The sequence below is a fragment of the Cucurbita moschata genome, unplaced genomic scaffold (genome assembly GCF_002738365.1).
Source record: "Cucurbita moschata cultivar Rifu unplaced genomic scaffold, Cmos_1.0 Cmo_Scf00012, whole genome shotgun sequence".
Classification (NCBI taxonomy): Eukaryota; Viridiplantae; Streptophyta; class Magnoliopsida; order Cucurbitales; family Cucurbitaceae; genus Cucurbita; species Cucurbita moschata.
This window is the reverse complement of record NW_019268528.1, coordinates 2,001,155-2,019,032: the sequence shown is the minus strand read 5'-3', so window position 1 is coordinate 2,019,032 and position 17,878 is coordinate 2,001,155. Positions and strand designations below refer to the sequence as shown.

The 17,878-nt window shown below is 34.8% G+C and overlaps 1 protein-coding gene across 2 annotated transcripts in view; it reads right to left on the bottom strand.

The window, feature by feature from the left end:
- Positions 1–2,803: 2,803 nt before the first annotated feature.
- LOC111450337 (linoleate 9S-lipoxygenase 6-like) overlaps positions 2,804–17,878 on the bottom strand; it is a 15,841-nt gene continuing 766 nt past the window's right edge. The window contains exons 1-9 of one of the 2 annotated variants that reach the window (XM_023090407.1): positions 6,083–6,338; positions 5,715–6,004; positions 5,405–5,633; positions 4,943–5,284; positions 4,736–4,821; positions 4,543–4,650; positions 4,155–4,459; positions 3,814–4,077; positions 2,804–3,557 (exon numbers count right to left, since the gene is read on the bottom strand). In XM_023090407.1, coding sequence (XP_022946175.1) covers positions 2,804–3,557; positions 3,814–4,077; positions 4,155–4,459; positions 4,543–4,650; positions 4,736–4,821; positions 4,943–5,284; positions 5,405–5,633; positions 5,715–6,004; positions 6,083–6,338 — 2,634 coding nt within the window. Of the gene's footprint in view, positions 3,558–3,813; positions 4,078–4,154; positions 4,460–4,542; positions 4,651–4,735; positions 4,822–4,942; positions 5,285–5,404; positions 5,634–5,714; positions 6,005–6,082; positions 6,339–17,878 lie in introns of those variants that run through there. The other variant, XM_023090408.1, reaches the window with a different exon arrangement.

Genomic DNA, 17,878 nt, shown 5'->3' with positions numbered 1-17,878 from the left:
TTCGCTCTTGAGCATTGAGCAAACCATGTCGAGAATAGTCCGGTTCTTTCTCTTAGCCACACCATTTTGTTGAGGGGTGTACGGTGCGGTTAGAGATCGCCTTATGCCTTGCTCCTTGCAGTACTCCATGAAAGCCATCGAAGTATACTCGCCACTTCTATCGAATCGTACAACTTTGATGTGTCTACCAGTTTCCTTCTCCACCATTACTTTGAACTTTTTGAACACCTTGAATGCCTCGAATTTTCCTTTCAGAAAGTAAGCCCAATTTTTTCGTGAGTAATCATCGATAAAGGAAATGAAATACCTCTTTCCACTGAAGGACTCGGGGGTAATTGGTCCATATATGATTGTATGGATCAATTCGAGAGGTTGTTTAGCCCAAAATTCAGCCTTCTTTTGAATTGAGGTTCTTGCCCGCTTGCTGAGCACGCATTCTTCACAAAATTTTTCTTCAAAATCCATGTTTGGTAGCCCATGTACTATATTCTTCTTCGTTAACTCGTTTAGGCCGTCATGATGTTGGTGACCAAAATGGAGATGCCACAGTGATGCCTTGTCTTCTACGTCGACTCGCAAACACTTTTCTTGTATGCTTCTTAAGTTCAATTTATACATCCGATTCCTTCCTATCTCAACTCAAGCAAACAAACGCCCTTGCTTATCCTACAGGTGTAGCAGGCGGTCCTTTAAGAATATTGAGTAACCTTTCTCTGTGAGTTGCCCCATACTCAATATGTTGGTCTTGAGGTTTGGTATGTAATATACATCTTGGATTGACCACATTACACCATCCTTTTGCAAGAAATGTATCGTACCTCGGCCTTTGACCTCCACCTTTGACGCATCTCCAAATGACACGTGACCATCTTCAACCTTTTGCATCTTTTTGAATAGGTACTCGTGACCGCACATATGGTTCCTTGCCCCTGAGTCGAGGTACCAAAGAGTGTCGTTGTTGATGTTCTCTTCATCTTGAGCTATCAAGAGAAGACCTTCATTTATTACGTCTTCCGAGGCTAGGTTGGTTGCTACTTCCACCATTTTTCCGGCTCGAAAAGCTTTTGCAGCGTGCCCCATTTTGCTACAATTGTAACATTTTTCGGAGTAAAAATCATTCGCATAATGACCATATTTTTTACATTTATAGCACTGAATGTTTGATTGGCCGCCTTTTCCTCAACTGCGTTCTCTTCCACGCCAATTTGCTTGGCTCGATAGTCTCTTCTCCTTATAAATTTCTTCATTTCTGCTGTCTTGACTACCTCGACCATTCCCGCGACTTCCTCGACCTCTACCTTGAACATTTTGAAAGTAGAGTACCTTTTCATTGTTTATTGATGCTTTGGTTTGAAGTGCTTGATCGAGTGTCTCACCCTTCTTCTTCTTACGTTGCTCGTGTGCCTCAAGAGAGCCGGCGAGCTCATCGACCGTGAACGTCGCTAGGTTCTATGACTCTTTTATCGCACATACAACATTCTCAAAGTTGTCGGTTAACGACATCAAGATCTTCTCCACAACCCGCGTCTTGAGTAACATTTCTCCGTTTCGATTTTGTTGATTTGCCTCGATTTATACACGCATAATGTAGTCAGATACATTTTCTGACTCCATCTTCATGCTCTCCAACTCGCCACGCATGAGTTTGGACACGCACTTGCTTGACTCGGTCGGTTCCTTTGAACATCTTTTCTAAAGTGTCCCACACTTTTTTTGAAGTAGTTGCCCTAGCAATCTTCTCAAAGCCCAACTCGTCAACGACCCGGAACAACATGTATAATGCTGCCTTATCCTTTGATCGTAATTCTTTTAGCGCCCTGTTTTGCGCCGCCGTATAACCCATAGTATCCTTTGGTTCTTCGAAACCTTTTTCGACCACCTCCCATGCGTCTTGTGAACCGAGAAGAACTTTCATTTGGATGCTCCAATTCTCATAGTTCGTCTTCGTTAATCGTGGTAGCGGCATTTGTTCCATCATATTCACCAGCAGCTCTGATAACAATTTGTTGAAAATAAAAGCTCGCTCTAATACTAATTTGTTAAAATAACACTCACGAAACTGTGAATGAGATGTCGAGAGGGGAGTGACAGGGAGACAAAGAATTCTGAAAAACCCCTTCTATTACAAACTTAAATGAGACAATTTCTCTCCGCTTGCTCTACTTGCTCTCCATTTTACAATGCTAAAACAAACTAATTAAAAAATGACTATCCCATAAACCCACTGTTCCTAATTCATTGGCCTCTCATTTTAACCCACTAATCCTCAAATAGTTCCCACTATTCTTTAAATAGTTATTCGCATCTCCTTTTTTGTTTTGGTCTTTTATTGAACGACTAAATTTCAAAACTCACTAAAATTAACAAAAAATAAATAATAAATGAAACGACTCTTTTCATTTAAGTTTATTCCAATTATATTTGTCTTCTTTGGACCGTTTCTACTAGGCTTTACTTCAAGATTTTAAAACTTTTCTACGGTAGAGAGGTTTCACTTTTATAAAAAATGTTTTTGTTCCAATCTCCAACCAATGTGTCTCCACTCTAACCGATGTGAAATATCACAAGAATATTCTTATTGTTCAATAATGCATGGAAGTAAAGGGCAAGAATGGTAAACAACAAAAACATCACTTTTATTCATTACTATCAAATACAGAGAATCAAAGTACAGAGCTACATAAGAACACACTTTTATTGACTTATATCATGCATAGCTATAGGAGTAGCTTGTTATAGAACAGCAATAGAAAACAAGGCAATAGCTTTAGAACCCCGCCATACGTTCAAAGAAGCCATCAAATCAAATAGAGATGCTGTTTGGAATGCCTCTACCGGTGAGGCCTTCGGTGCTAGATGGAAGAAGCAAAGTGTATGGCATATTAACAGGCCCACTTCGATTTTTGAGGTTGACATCTCTATTCCTTTCCATGATTCTATTTTCAACTTCAAATACTTGTTTCCCGAAGTTCTCAAAGGCATCTAATGCGGCTTTGTCCGATGTCCACTCAATGCTAGCTCTTTGCCCGAGATAAACTTCATCAGAAGCATGCCTTGACAAGATTTCAATAAGCGAAACACCAAGAAGTGTTTGAAGTTGTGAATTGATGGTTCTAAGGAAAGCCTTCTCAGGCTTTGATTCAAGCTCTTTGTACTCAGAGCTTCCTATTTCCGGCATGAACCGGCGGCTTATAGTTGGTCTATTGGGAATATAGCCTCCGTAAGGGTATTGTCCAAAGTTGACGGCTGCATGGAGAGCTGAAGAAATCCATATGATGATGGTACAACTTTCAACTAGATCATTAATGGATTGCATCTTCGGCCACCATGCTTCATTTTTCTTATCCGCGTGACCTTTTTCTCGTGCTTCCTTCCACCATGATTGGAGTTCGACGTCGTTTCGAATTGCCTCATCGTCTTTGTAATAAAGAGAGCAATAGTTTGCGACCCATGTTTTGATTATCGACCAAATCTCAAGTCCATCGACAGCAAATGGATAATCCTCTATTAGTAACCGAAGTCCATGTGGGGAATTTGCATCCTGAACCGCCACACCTCTACAAAAATCAAGAGAAAGAAGATGTTAAGAATTATTGGTAGAGGAGTCCCACATCGGTTAAATTAAGGAAGGAATACATTTCCATTGGTATGAGGTCTTTTGGAAAAATCAAAAGTAAAGCCATGAGAACTTATTCTCCAAGTGGACAATATCATACTATTATGGAGGGACGTGATTCCTAATAGATGTTTCATTTTTGTTGTTTGATTAAAATAGCTTAAGAAAGTCCATGCGCTTTGTAAATGGTGATTTACCTCTTGATGAGATCAACAGGTAATGCTTGTTCTACGAAATTCCAATCCTTGTATATGTAAGAAGACAACTCCATGGCGTATTTTGCTTGAAAATGTGTCGATTCGAGTAATCCATCGCCATTAACGAGGACTTGTCTTGCAAATGCATTTATAAACATAGTGTCCTTGTAATGAGGAACAAGCAGCTTATGAATGGGATGAACCACACTCAAATGTCTATGTGTTGCAATCACGAAAGGCTCTTGTACAGCGTGAGTATTCAACCTGTAATAGTTTTTGTAAGATTAGAGCGTTCAAATTAGTAGTGTTTAACGGTTATTTTGAAGAGTTAGTTCATATACCAGTGGCTGATAAGCTGATGGTAGCCAGCATCATTTACAACCACATAAGCCTTAGCCAATTGCCATATGGACTTTTGGACTCCTTCTTCAGCTGGAAAATATTGTTTACTAACAGCACCAAATTGATCGCCTTGAGGGTGTGGCAAGCTTAGCTCAATCACCAATGGCTTCAAAGTGCCATCAGCTTTCAAAAGGAGTATTGTCCTTGTGGCGTATGTTTTGGTAGATGTTCCATTGATTTTCCTAAGAAATGGCATCAATGCATCATGATGATCCAATATGAACAATCTCTTCTCATTCAATGCCTGCATGGATTCAAGTTTATACCCATCAATTGCATTATACAACAATATTAATTGAAAAGAAAAAAAAGGGAAGAACATATTACCTCTTCAACCGAAAGTCCTTCTAACCCGAATTTTATGTCTTCTTCTTTTATCTTGCTATTTTGATCTCCATAAAATTCCGGGTCAAGCTTGCTCACAGGGGGAAATTCCTAGAAAGATTAAAACGAAAAATTATTTATTGAAAATAAAATTTAGTGGGTAGAGATGAACTTAGATATAGAACTTCGAGATTACCTCAAGACGACGGATCATTACAGGGTTAACTCCGGCTAGCATTTCTCTAGCAAATTCTTCATCTGTCTGCCATGCGTTCTTGTCCTCTATTTTCAATTATTATACGAAAAAGTTACTTAACTATGAAATTAAAAATTCCTCCGTTCTATCATGCTATACCATAAGGAAAGAAAAAGGTAGTATCTAATAACTCTCGGTCTCTATTACCTTTCACAACTCGTGGACGAGAGAATTTGAGAAATCGTTGATCACTTTCGGTCCTTAGAAGTTCTTGGAACATGGGTGGTGTGAAACCCTTAGTGAGATTCCTAAACACATCCACGGGTACGGGAAATCCTCCTTCATAAAGATCATGAACATCTTGGAATTTGTCAAACTCGCCCGGAGTTAAGTTTATTAGGTTTACAAGTTCTGGTTGGACGGTTGAAGCAAGTGATTTCAAAGCAAAGCCAAGAAAATCTGACAACTTCAAGTGACCAAAGTTCTCATCTCTAGGTACGTAAATGGTTAATCCCAAAACTGATGACAATCTCGTCTCGTAGTTGGAATCTGAAAAATTAAAAACATTAAGAAATTGAATTCTAACTATATATCAGGTACAAAAATCTTATAAGAATCAATCTCAAAGGGTATGATTTAAAATTTCAAAATAAGTATTACTAATCTTACCCTTTCTAGATCGTGGCCTCCCGGTTCTTCCACGGCGCGGGTAAGGGAATTGGCTCCCTCCAAGAATGGGACGGGCATCTTTACCTGGTTCAGAAAGGTCGTTGTAGACATCATAGTCATAGATTCTATCCCATTCCTTACGTTCTCCCGTTCCATCTCCTCTAAGGGTCGACAGTTCTTCCTCTCTATACTTGCGAAGAGGATTTGGTGTCTCGCTTGGAAGATATGTCTATGTACGGAAATCAATAGATTAGGAATAAAGAAACGCCTCGAAATAGAGTGAGAAGAGAGGGGAAAACGAAAATATTACCTTGTTGGCGAAGAAAATACGATCTTTCTTGTATCTTCCAGAAGGGTAAACCCAGGAGTTGCAATCGAAATGGACGGTTCCAAAGCCGGGAACATCCTCGAGAGTGAGGGACTTGAGGAAGAACTCACTTGTGTGACCATTTTTGATGAAGAAAGCTCCGGGGAATCCGAAGTCATCTTCCCATGTAAAGTTGACTTGAAACACTGATTCTCCGGCGAACAATGGTGGGAGTGAAGTGATCCACCTCTCTAGAAACGCCTTGCTCCCAAGCTTCCCTCGCGAGTCATTTGCTGTGGATATCATCCATTACAATTTGGTGACCAAATAGAGATAAAAAAAAGAGAGAGAATAGAGGAAGGGAAGGTTACAAGCATGAGTGGCGCTGATGAGCTGAAGAGAAACGCCGCCGCCCAATAGCTCAGTGAAGCTATCAAGAACAGAGGAATGGAACTCAGTGAAATCCAACACATTGCTTCGCATAAGAATGACTTTCCCTTTGATCTTCTTGCCACCAAGGCTGGTGACCCGGTCTGCAATGTTACCACCGGCACCGATAACGGAGCCGGCAAGATCTCCGGTGGTATTCAGAGCTCCCTCTATGATATTCTTTCCAATTCCAAACATTTTGGCTCTCTTTTTCTGTGTCTTAGTTGTAGTAGATAGAAGAAGATGGTGTGAGTGTGAGAATCAATCAATTTTGCTCTTCTATTTATAGCACAACAAAACACTGTTCTCTCTCTCTCTCTCTCTCTCTCTCTCACCTGCCCGATAAGCTTAATGAAAATAAAAATAAACCCACATGAACCTCATTATCACGTCCAATGATTCACATTCAAAAAATATTAGTTTCACAATCACCTACCCTTTATTTTAATACATGGGTATTACAAAATTCATTTTCCCATGTCTTGAAAACGTGTTCATTAATACTTCGCTAAAAGAAAGAGAGATTATTACAAATGGTATCAAAATTAGTTATGCCAGCGAAAACCCTAACCTACGAAGAGGGTAGATTATGAGATCTCACATCAAGTGGAGAAAAAAACGAATCATTCCTAATAAATGTGTCGAAACCTCTCCCTAGTAGACCTATCGTGAGGCTGACGACGACGACGTTATAATGGACTAAAGTGAACGATATCTCCTAACCTTGGATTTGGCGGATATGATCCATTAAAAAATAAATAAATAAATTATTTTCTTATGTCATTCTTTTCCCTTTTTTTTTGGCTAAGATTATATTCTATTGCCATTATGTACATGTGATCTTATCAACAATTGATATTATTATAATACACTATATTACTAATATTATTATATGCATGCTCGTGTCCTGTCTTTAATTCAAAATGGAAAACAAACAAAAACTCATTGATTACAGTGTCGGTTGGGTTGTAAACAAAGAGTTTCGAATTTGATCGAAGAAAAATGCTTTTTTAGTTCTTCTCCCACGAGAATGTGCTAACTTCGGCTAATGACCAAGTCGACGAACTGTAGCGTCGAAGACACACCACACAACACAACCATCCACCTACCCATCTTAACATACTATAAGAGGGTAAAAAAATGTAGAATATTATATACTAAATGGAGAGGAAATATGATTCTAAATGTATAACCACCCTCCCGACTTCTATAACATGCCATTAAATATCGAAGGGTGTGGAAACCTCTCCCTAAAAGATGTATTTTAAAAATCTTGAGGGGAAGCTTGAAAAGGAAAGCTCAAAGATGACAATATCCGGTAGTTGGGTTGTTACAAATGGTATCAAAGTTCTAGGTTGTAGATTCTGTAGACTAGTATAGGATGTAGGTTTGACACATTTCATAGTCCCATATCGATTGGAGAAAGGAATGAGTGTCCGCAAGGACGCTGGGCCCTAAAGGGGTGGATTGTGAGATTCCACGTTGGTTAGGGTGGAGAATGAAACACCCTCTATAAAGGTGTGGAAACCTCTCCCTAGCAGACGGGTTTTAAAAACCTTGAGGAGAAGCTCGAAAAGAAAGCCCAACAAAGACAATATGTAGTAGCAGGGAACTTGGACCGTTATAACTTACTCTTCTACTAAATTCATTATTACAGGAAGGCTAAAAAAAAAAATTTGATAATTAGAAACTCAATCAATCAATAAGTAGGTTTGGAAACTTATTTGGGTTGGGTTTAAATAAATAAAAAATTTATAGATTGAATTGGTCTATAAAACCGGAACTTATTGTTAACCTCACTCCAAAACCTAAAACAATCAAAAGTAAAAAAATTAGGGTCGAGTGAAGTTGGGATTGGATCATGAATTTCTATACTGAGATTTGTTAAATATAAAATTAAAATTTTACTCGTTTATTAGATATTTTTTAAAATATAATATTTTTATTAGATATAAAATTAAAAGTTGAAAACTTATTTAAAAAGTTATAAAGATGATGAAAAACTGAAAGTTCAAGAACCAAACAATTCAGATCCTTTGATTTTTTAGTTGGATACAATGTTTAAGGATGAAAAATTCAAGCCTGTCTTATTTAGTTGAGATATGCTAAGATTGACGGTGAATTAGTTGATACCACGTCCAAAATGAAGATTTAATTGTAGGTATGTTTTTATATTCAAAATTATTTAATTTCTTTTGTTCTAATTACTTTTAGAATAATAAAAAAACATGAAAATAATTTAGGTATATTTTTATATTAAAAATCATTTATTTATTTATTATTATTTTGTTCTTATTACTTTTAGAATAAAAAAGATATAAAAAAAATATACGTATGTTTTTATATTCAAAATCATTAAAAAAAAATTGTTCTTATTACTTTTAGAATAAAAAGTATAAAAGTAATTTAGGTAAGTTTTTATATTAAAAATCATTAATTTCTTTTTTGTTCTTATTACTTTTAGAACAAAAAGATATAAAAATAATTGAGGTATGTTTTTATACTAAAAAATCATTTATTTTATTTTTATTTTTATTTTTTATCTTTTGTTCTTATTACTTTTAAAATAAAAAATATAAAAATAATTCCAGTGGAAAATAAATAATTGAGTTTTTAGAATGGTGGAGAGAGTTCTACAACATTTAGTTCCCTATCAGATTTGATATCTTTTTTTGGAGCATTAATGATAAGTTCCTTTTATAATTACTCGGTTACTCTCGTTTTGCTTGATTGAAGTCTCTTTCTTTACGTTACACTCTTTTACACACTTTTTATTCTTGTATGTCCTCGTAACTTCCCTTAAACTTTATCTCAAGCTTTAAACGGTATCGCAATTTTTACCTTTTTGATATATGTAAAGTTTTCGGTAAAAAACATTGATGACAATATACTTACATTTTTTTATATTTTACATATATAAGACATGTGTTTTGAAATGGGTAAAATTTGAGATATTTGTATTTATTTAAATTAATGGATGACTTCATTGAAAATTTAATACACGAAAAAAATAGCTACAAATATATAAGATTAAAATTTTATTTGACTTGATGGGGTTGAAATTCAAAAACTTAAATGAGTAACTAATTAGCTTCAAGAAAATCTAACCATGGCTAAATTGATCGAGACATTCTTCCAACCTGCCATATTTGTAACAACCCATGAGCATATATAAATCAATTCAATTACATGAATTAGAGTGGTGCAATGGAAGGGTAAGTGAGCATATAATGTCCAAGTTTTAAGATCAAAACATAGCTTTGGCACTCGATAGTCCCAACACCTTCTAAGAGTAAACACTACAAGTCATTTACTAATATAATAAACAACACCTTCTAAGAGTAAACACTACAAGTCATTTACTAATATTATTGTTTATTAATAAGAGAGGTAGGGAGAGAGAGGAAGAATTTCATTAACAATGATAGGATATCTTTTGACCTATAATGATGTCCTTTGATCTTTGACATACAACACGTCTTTTGACTTTAGAGAAAGCTCATTGCTGCTAGTCATTTGCTTAATCAAAGCTTCTGGTTTAGAAAGCAAGCTGATTTGCCCAACCTTGTATTGAGGAAATAAATGGTATTTCGTAATCCACAAATAAGATAACGTCATAATCGAGCATCGCTCGCTAACTCTTCGGCATCTAATTCTGAAATTTCAGAGCACAGATTTTTCACGTTCAAGAAATATTCTTCAACACAAAAATTACCTTGAGTTACCACAGCTAGTTCTCTAGAAATTGGAATTGAGCTGTATTTTTTTATTGAACAACTTTTGAAGTGTTTCCCACACTTGCTTTGGTGACTTTAAATCACAAACATGATCAATATACTCCTTCGCAAGGTAAATAAAGCTTTTCCACATTTGATCTTCCATTTTCGGCTTAATTCAACATTCTGTGTCATCACCTTCAATTAAATCCCACAAATCTTGACCATGGAGATAAGCTTCCATACATAACTTCCAATAATTATAATTATTGCCAACAAGCTTTTCCATAGCTATACTAGAAGCACTTCCACCATTCATCTCGTTGAGTAATAATATCAAACTCTTGGTTACCAACTTGGCTCTGATACCAACGGACACAATATCTACCACTCAAAAGTGTGAATAGATCTGAAAATATTATTACTCAAGGAAATAATACAGAGTTAAGAATGAGAAATATAATTAGGATAGAAGGTTCGATCTTTATTGATATTCACAACGTTAAATACAAGCTACCAACAAATACCTACAAACAAGAAAAGTATAAACTAACTAAACTTGAACAAAATAAAATATACTACTAATCAAATCATACAAAAAAAAATATTAACTGAGTAAGAAACTAATATATTTGCCAAATAACAAATATCTTAATTAATTCAAATTAGCAATAAGTTCACTAACCCATTAAATTCTAAAATTTAATTATCTATTTACACCTCAAATTAGTCAAAGAAAGGATTTCATTTAATTAAATTGAATCCAAATTTATAACATCAAGTAAAAATAGTTTTATTAAAAAATAATAAATAAATAAATAGGGCATTACAAGATGCCAAATATTTTCAAGAAAAAAAAAATTTTAAATTAGCAAACTAAACTATAAATAATAAATTGAAAGTATATCAAATATTATAGAGGCATGAATGAAAAAGTTTGATTTGATGTTAATGTTAAAATAAAATATAATTAGCGTAATCTAATGATTGTTTATTTTACTTTTATTTCACATGAGAATTATTTTATTTTCTATTCAAATAAAAACAAAGTGGAGGCATACGTGGCTATTAGTCATATAGGAGTCCATAATTTAATTATTTATTTGGTAATTAAATAGATTTAAAAGACTAATTTCTTGTTAAGTTATTGATAGCGTCCTAATAATATTTTAAAACAAACAACGTGCTTCTAAGCTTCCATATTTTTTAAGTTGAATTAGGTGAGAGGATCTTTTCAATTATTTTTTTTTCTTTAATATAAGTATATATTACTTGTGATGTTTGGACGATTTGAATAGATTACTAAGTTTGATCTTATCTAAGTAATGAACTTATGAAATATAATTTAAGTAATTAAGTGTTTGTTTTATGATGTTTGATTTTATTTTTTTTTCAACCATCAAAATTATTACAACCGATCATTAATATTCCTTTCATAAGATTTAGATCAGAATTCGAAATTGATGTATAATGGCCCTTACATCCTCTGGTCACTATTGTAAATTGTCATAAATTTTATTTAATTTGGTTATTAACTTCCATCTCATTTATAACCATTTTGATTAAGTAAGAATATTAATTTGGTTATGGATTCTATAACCTTTTGATTACTATTCTTGTTTATTTTGGTTATTAATCATCATTTGGTTCATGTATGAGAATTAATATTGTTATGTCTATATAAATGCTTGTTTAGCATTTTTTTTAAGTGTGGAATCATGTAAAATCATTTTTGTTTTGCATTTGGGCAGGGCCATTGTGAGAAATTTTGTAAGAGAGACTCTATAGTGTGAAATTGTGAGACACACTTGTAAACATTTTGGTTATACACTTGTACCTGGGGACGTTGAAGAATTTCTTCTCTCCGAACCACGTAAATCTGTGTCTTTTTATTTAATTTATGTTCATGAGTGTGTAAGTGCGGTCGATCTTGCTTCCGCTATTGCTGCAACAATTGGGTATCAGCGTTACAACAATTGGATATAAAAGTATTTTGGTTGTAGCATTTGGTTACAACAATTGTATCACAACATTTGAAGGTTCTAACATTTTGCACAACAAATAGTATCAGAGTGACAAGTTGTGGTATAGTTCTAAAATAGTTAACATCATCGACCATAAGACGTGCTCACATTCACCATCAATTATCGAAGATAAGTTTCTCATTGTAAGAGTGCTTATTCGTTCTTGAAATAATATTTTCAAGACTTGTGATAACCTTCATCCATTCAGATTTTGTTGGTTTTGGTTGCTCAATTTAATTTTGAGCTTGAACAACTCAGTATGAAAAACTATTTTCTTGTTCGAAGATTTGGTAGACAAATTGAAGAAATTTTTGTATGGGCTACTAGTGATATTTGTTCTTGAAAATCACATTTCCAAGATTTGTAATAATCTCCGTCCATTCAGATTTTGTTGGCTTTGGTTGCTCAATTTAATTTTGAGTTTGCACAACTTAGTATGGAAAACTATTTTCTTGTTCAAAGATTTGGTAGACAGATTGAAGAAAATTTTATATAGGCTACTAGTGATATTTGTTCCTGGAAATCACATTTCCAAGATCTATACTAATCTCCTTCCATTCAGATTTTGTTGGCTTTAGTTGCTCAATTTAATTTTGAGCTTGCACAACTATGAAAATCTATTTTCTTGTTTGGACATTTGGTATGTATACTGAAAAACAATTCTTTGTATGTTTTATTGGTGATACTTGTTCTTCCAAATCATATTTTCAAGATTTGTGATAATCTTCATTCATTAGGATTTTGTTGGTATTGGTTGCTCAATTTAATTTTGAGCTTGCACAATTTAATATGATTTGTTTTAGTAGTTGTTCAACCTTTGATATATAGATAGAAGAAATCTTTCTATAATGCTAGGTATGTCTCTAAGTAAGATTTCTTAATTTGATTCGTGTTTGGAATGAAAATGGTTATTATATCACTTTAGAACGAGGAATTTGATAAATTTTGGCGGTGCTCTGATTTGATCAACATTCAACGAAAGAAGTAATATGTTGACTTGTTGGCTACCAAACCAATTATTACTTGTGCATGTTATGACTGGTTGGAAATGGTCATAAATCTTATTTAATTTTACACTCATTTAATTTATAATCATTTTCATTAATATTCTTATTTATTTTACTAAATTATCATAAATCTTATTTATTTTGGTTATTAATCATCACTTGTTTCATGTATGAGAATTAATATAGTAATGTGAAGTTTTTATTATCTTGTATTTGCCTAAAAGCAATTGTGAGAACTTTGTAAGAGAGACTCCAATAGTGTGAGAGATATACTTGTAAACACTTTGGTTATAGTGATTGGCTACCACCTGTGGATACAGGAGAATTTCTTCTCTCCAAACCACATAAATTTTTGTGTATCTTTGTTTAATTTATGTTCATGGTGCGTGAGTGTGGTCGATCTTGCTTCCGCTTTTATACAACAATTGGGTATCAAAACATTTTGGTTGTGGCATTCCGCTACAACAATTGGATATCATAGTATTTTGGTTTTAGCATTTGGGTACAACAATTGGTATCACAGCATTTGAAGGTTCTAATATTTTGCACAACAGTCACGTTACCCACTCTTCGCGTCTTAAGAGTGTACCAACACCAGTTCTAAAAACATGTTTTTGTCCTCACTCACATGCATCTTAGAAAAATTTCCAAGAGGTCACCAAACATAGAATTGTTCCAAAAAAACATGTTTAACTATAGAGTTCCTCTAATTGAGCTACTGAAAAGAAAGGTACACACTGTTGGTACAACTAGTAACTTTCATTTCATTGAAGACTTTCAAAGTCATCTTATCCTAAAGATCGCTCTCACTAAAATATGGTCTCGGTTCATTCATGTATTCCTCTTTTACTCTAGTGTCACATAAGTTATTATCCTCTTTAGATATGAACTCTCGTGAGTTTTCTTTTGATTTCACTAAAAAAAAAAAAAAAAACTTACTTAAACCATGGATCTCTTCTTCATTGAACACAAACACAAAAACATATCACAAATTGTTGAAAACAACATCATGACTCTTATACCAATTGTTGAAAACAACATAACCTCCACTTATCTCCAATATTGATTTGATTTGGTCCATTTTAGACAACAATGGGGCGTGACTATATCTTTTATTTTGAACAAAATATCTATTTTTAACGAGAGATAATTGTCTTCACTTGTATATAGCACTTCTGACACTAATTATCTACAAGTAGTTTAAACCTAACTATATAAAACTCGAATCAAAGCATAGGAATACTAATTCTCGTACATAAATCAAAGGAACACTAATTCTCATACATTACATGAATCATGATGATTCATATACCAATATGAGAGAATTTACCAATATAATAGATGAACCAAATGAATCTCATAGATTCATGAATCAAACTAGGGAATGAGCAAAAAGTATTCATTGAATCCAAGTATTTATGAACCAAATATTTTATGAAAATTATCAACAATCTCCACCTTGTCAGAAAACTCCAAACAAATAATCGGTTTTGCTGCCACCAAATCAACTGGCTGTTTCTTCCATTCAATGTTAATCAAATCTAAGTAATGCTAGAACTTTTTGCGAGCAACCACCTTTTTCTACATATTCACAAGATTACTAGCCGTTTCAATTTTAATAAATGAATGTCTCATTCATTGATAATTTCTCGAACAAATAGAAATTGAATATCAACATGCTTGGTACGAGAGCATGATGGATTTAGTTCTTGAACAAACAAACAGCACTCTGGCCATCACAAAACAACTTTACATGTTTTTTTAGCAATATACAAGTCATTAACTAAACCATGCAACCAAATAGTTTTTTTTTTTAAGCTTTAATGAGTGTCATATACTTTGCTTCAATGGTAGACAATGTAACAGTAGATTGCAAAGTTGAACGCCAGCAAACAGATCCACCAATCACAGTGAATTGATTGGAGTGTGGAACGAAGCAATTTTTTACAAGAGCGAAAACCTCTCCCTAAACATACGCGTTTCAAAACCTTAGAAAGAAACTAGAAAAGGAAAACGAAAGGACAATAGATAATTTTACTTGTGCCCCACATAGTTCAATGAAATATTCTTATCATTCAACAATTCATCAAAGTAAAGCGCAAGAATGGTAAACAAGAAAAACATCACTTTTATTCATTAATATATCAAATACAGAGAATCAAAGTACAAAGCTACTTAAGAACACACTTTTATTATCATGCGTAGCAATAAAAGTAGCTTGTTTTAGAACAGGCAATAGAAAACAAGGCAATAGCTTTAGAACCCCGCCATACGTTCAAAGGAGCCTTCAAATCAAATAGAGATGCTGTTTGGAATGCCTCTACCGGTGAGGCCTTCGGTACTAGATGGAAGAAGCAAAGTGTATGGCATATTAACAGGCCCACTTCGATTTTTGAGGTTGACATCTCTATTCCTTTCCATGATTCTATTCTCAACTTCAAATACTTGTTTCCCGAAGTTCTCAAAGGCATCTAATGCGGCTTTGTCCGATGTCCACTCAATGCTAGCTCTCTGCCCAAGATAAACTTCATCAGAAGCATGCCTTGACAAGATTTCAATAAGCGAAACACCAAGAAGTGTTTGAAGTTGTGAATTGATGGTTCTAAGGAAAGCCTTCTCAGGCTTTGATTCAAGCTCTTTGTACTCAGAGCTTCCTACTTCCGGCATGAACCGGCGGCTTATAGTTGGTCTATTGGGAATATAGCCTCCGTAAGGGTATTGTCCAAAGTTGACGGCTGCATGGAGAGCTGAAGAAATCCATATGATGATGGTACAACTTTCAACTAGATCATTAATGGATTGCATCTTCGGCCACCATGCTTCGTTCTTCTTATCGGCGTGACCTTTTTCTCGTGCTTCCTTCCACCACGATTGGAGTTCGACGTCGTTTTGAATCGCCTCATCGTCTTTGTAGTAAAGAGAGCAATAGTTTGCGACCCATGTTTTGATTATCGACCAAATCTCAAGCCCATCAACAGCAAATGGATAGTCCTCTATTAATAACCGAAGTCCGTGTGGGGAACTTGCATCCTGAACGGCCACACCTCTACAAAAATCAAGGGAAAGAATGATGTTAAAGATCGTTGGATGAGGAGTCTAACATCAACTAATTAAGGAATGAATACATCTCCATTGGTATAAGTTCTTTTGGGAAAACCAAAAGTAAAGCCACCAGAGCTTATTCTCAAAGTGAACAATATCATACTATTATGGAGGGTCGTGATTCCTAACAGATGTACCATCTTTGTTGTACGATTAAAATAGCTCCAAAGAAAATTAAAATGGTGATTTACCTCTTAACAAGATCAGCAGGCAAGGCTTGTTCTACGAAATTCCAATCCTTGTATATGTAAGAAGACAACTCCATGGCGTATTTTGCTTGAAAATGAGTGGATTCGAGTAATCCATCGCCATTAACGAGGACTTGCCTTGCAAATGCATTGATAAACATAGTGTCCTTGTAATGAGGAACGAGCAGCTTATGAATGGGATGAACCACACTCAAATGTCTATGTGTTGCAATCACGAAAGGCTCTTGTACAGCGTGAGTATTCAACCTGTAATAGTTTTTGTAAGATTAGAGCGTTCAAATGAGTAGCGTTTAACGGTTATTTTGAAGAGTTAGTTCATATACCAGTGGCTGATAAGCTGATGGTAGCCAGCATCATTTACAACCACATAAGCCTTAGCCAATTGCCATATGGACTTTTGGACTCCTTCAGCTGGAAAGTATTGTTTACTAACAGCACCAAATTGGTCGCCTTGAGGGTGTGGCAAGCTTAGCTCAATCACCAATGGCTTCAAAGTGCCATCAGCTTTCAAAAGGAGTATTGTCCTTGTGGCGTATGTTTTGGTAGATGTTCCATTGATTTTCCTAAGAAATGGCATCAATGAATCGTGATGATCCAATATGAACAATCTCTTCTCATTCAATGCCTGCATGGATTCAAGTTTATACCCATCAATTGCATTATACAACAATATTAATTGAAAAGAAAAAAAAGGGAAGAACATATTACCTCTTCAACCGAAAGTCCTTCTAACCCGAATTTTATGTCTTCTTCTTTTATCTTGCTATTTTGATCTCCATAAAATTCCGGGTCAAGCTTGCTCACAGGGGGAAATTCCTAGAAAGATTAAAACGAAAAATTATTTATTGAAAATAAAATTTAGTGGGTAGAGATGAACTTAGATATAGAACTTCGAGATTACCTCAAGACGACGGATCATTACAGGGTTAACTCCGGCTAGCATTTCTCTAGCAAATTCTTCGTCTGTTTGCCATGCGTTCTTGTCCTCTATTTTCAATTATTATACGAAAAAGTTATTTAACTATAAAATTCAAAATTCCTTCGTTCTATCATGCTATCCCATAAGGAAAAAAAAAAGGTAGTATCTAATAAATCTCGGTCTCTATTACCTTTCACAACTCGTGGACGAGAAAATTTGAGAAATCGTTGATCACTTTCGGTCCTCAGAAGTTCTTGGAACATGGGTGGTGTGAAACCCTTGGTGAGATTCCTGAACACATCCACTGGTACGGGAAATCCTCCTTCATAAAGATCATGAACATCTTGGAATTTGTCAAACTCGCCCGGAGTTAAGTTTATTAGGTTTACAAGTTCTGGTTGGACGTTTGAAGCAAGTGATTTCAAAGCAAAGCCAAGAAAATCTGACAACTTCAAGTGACCAAAGTTCTCATCTCTAGGTACGTAAATGGTTAATCCCAAAATTGATGGCAATCTCGTCTCGTAGTTGGAATCTGAAAAATTAAATAATTAAGAAATTGAATTCTAACTATATCAGGTACAAAAATCTTATAAGAATCAATCTCAAAGGGTATGATTTAAAATTTCAAAATAATTATTACTAATCTTACCCTTTCTAGATCGTGGCCTCCCGGTTCTTCCACGGCGCGGGTAAGGGAATTGGCTCCCTCCAAGAATGGGACGGGCATCTTTACCTGGTTCAGAAAGGTCGTTGTAGACATC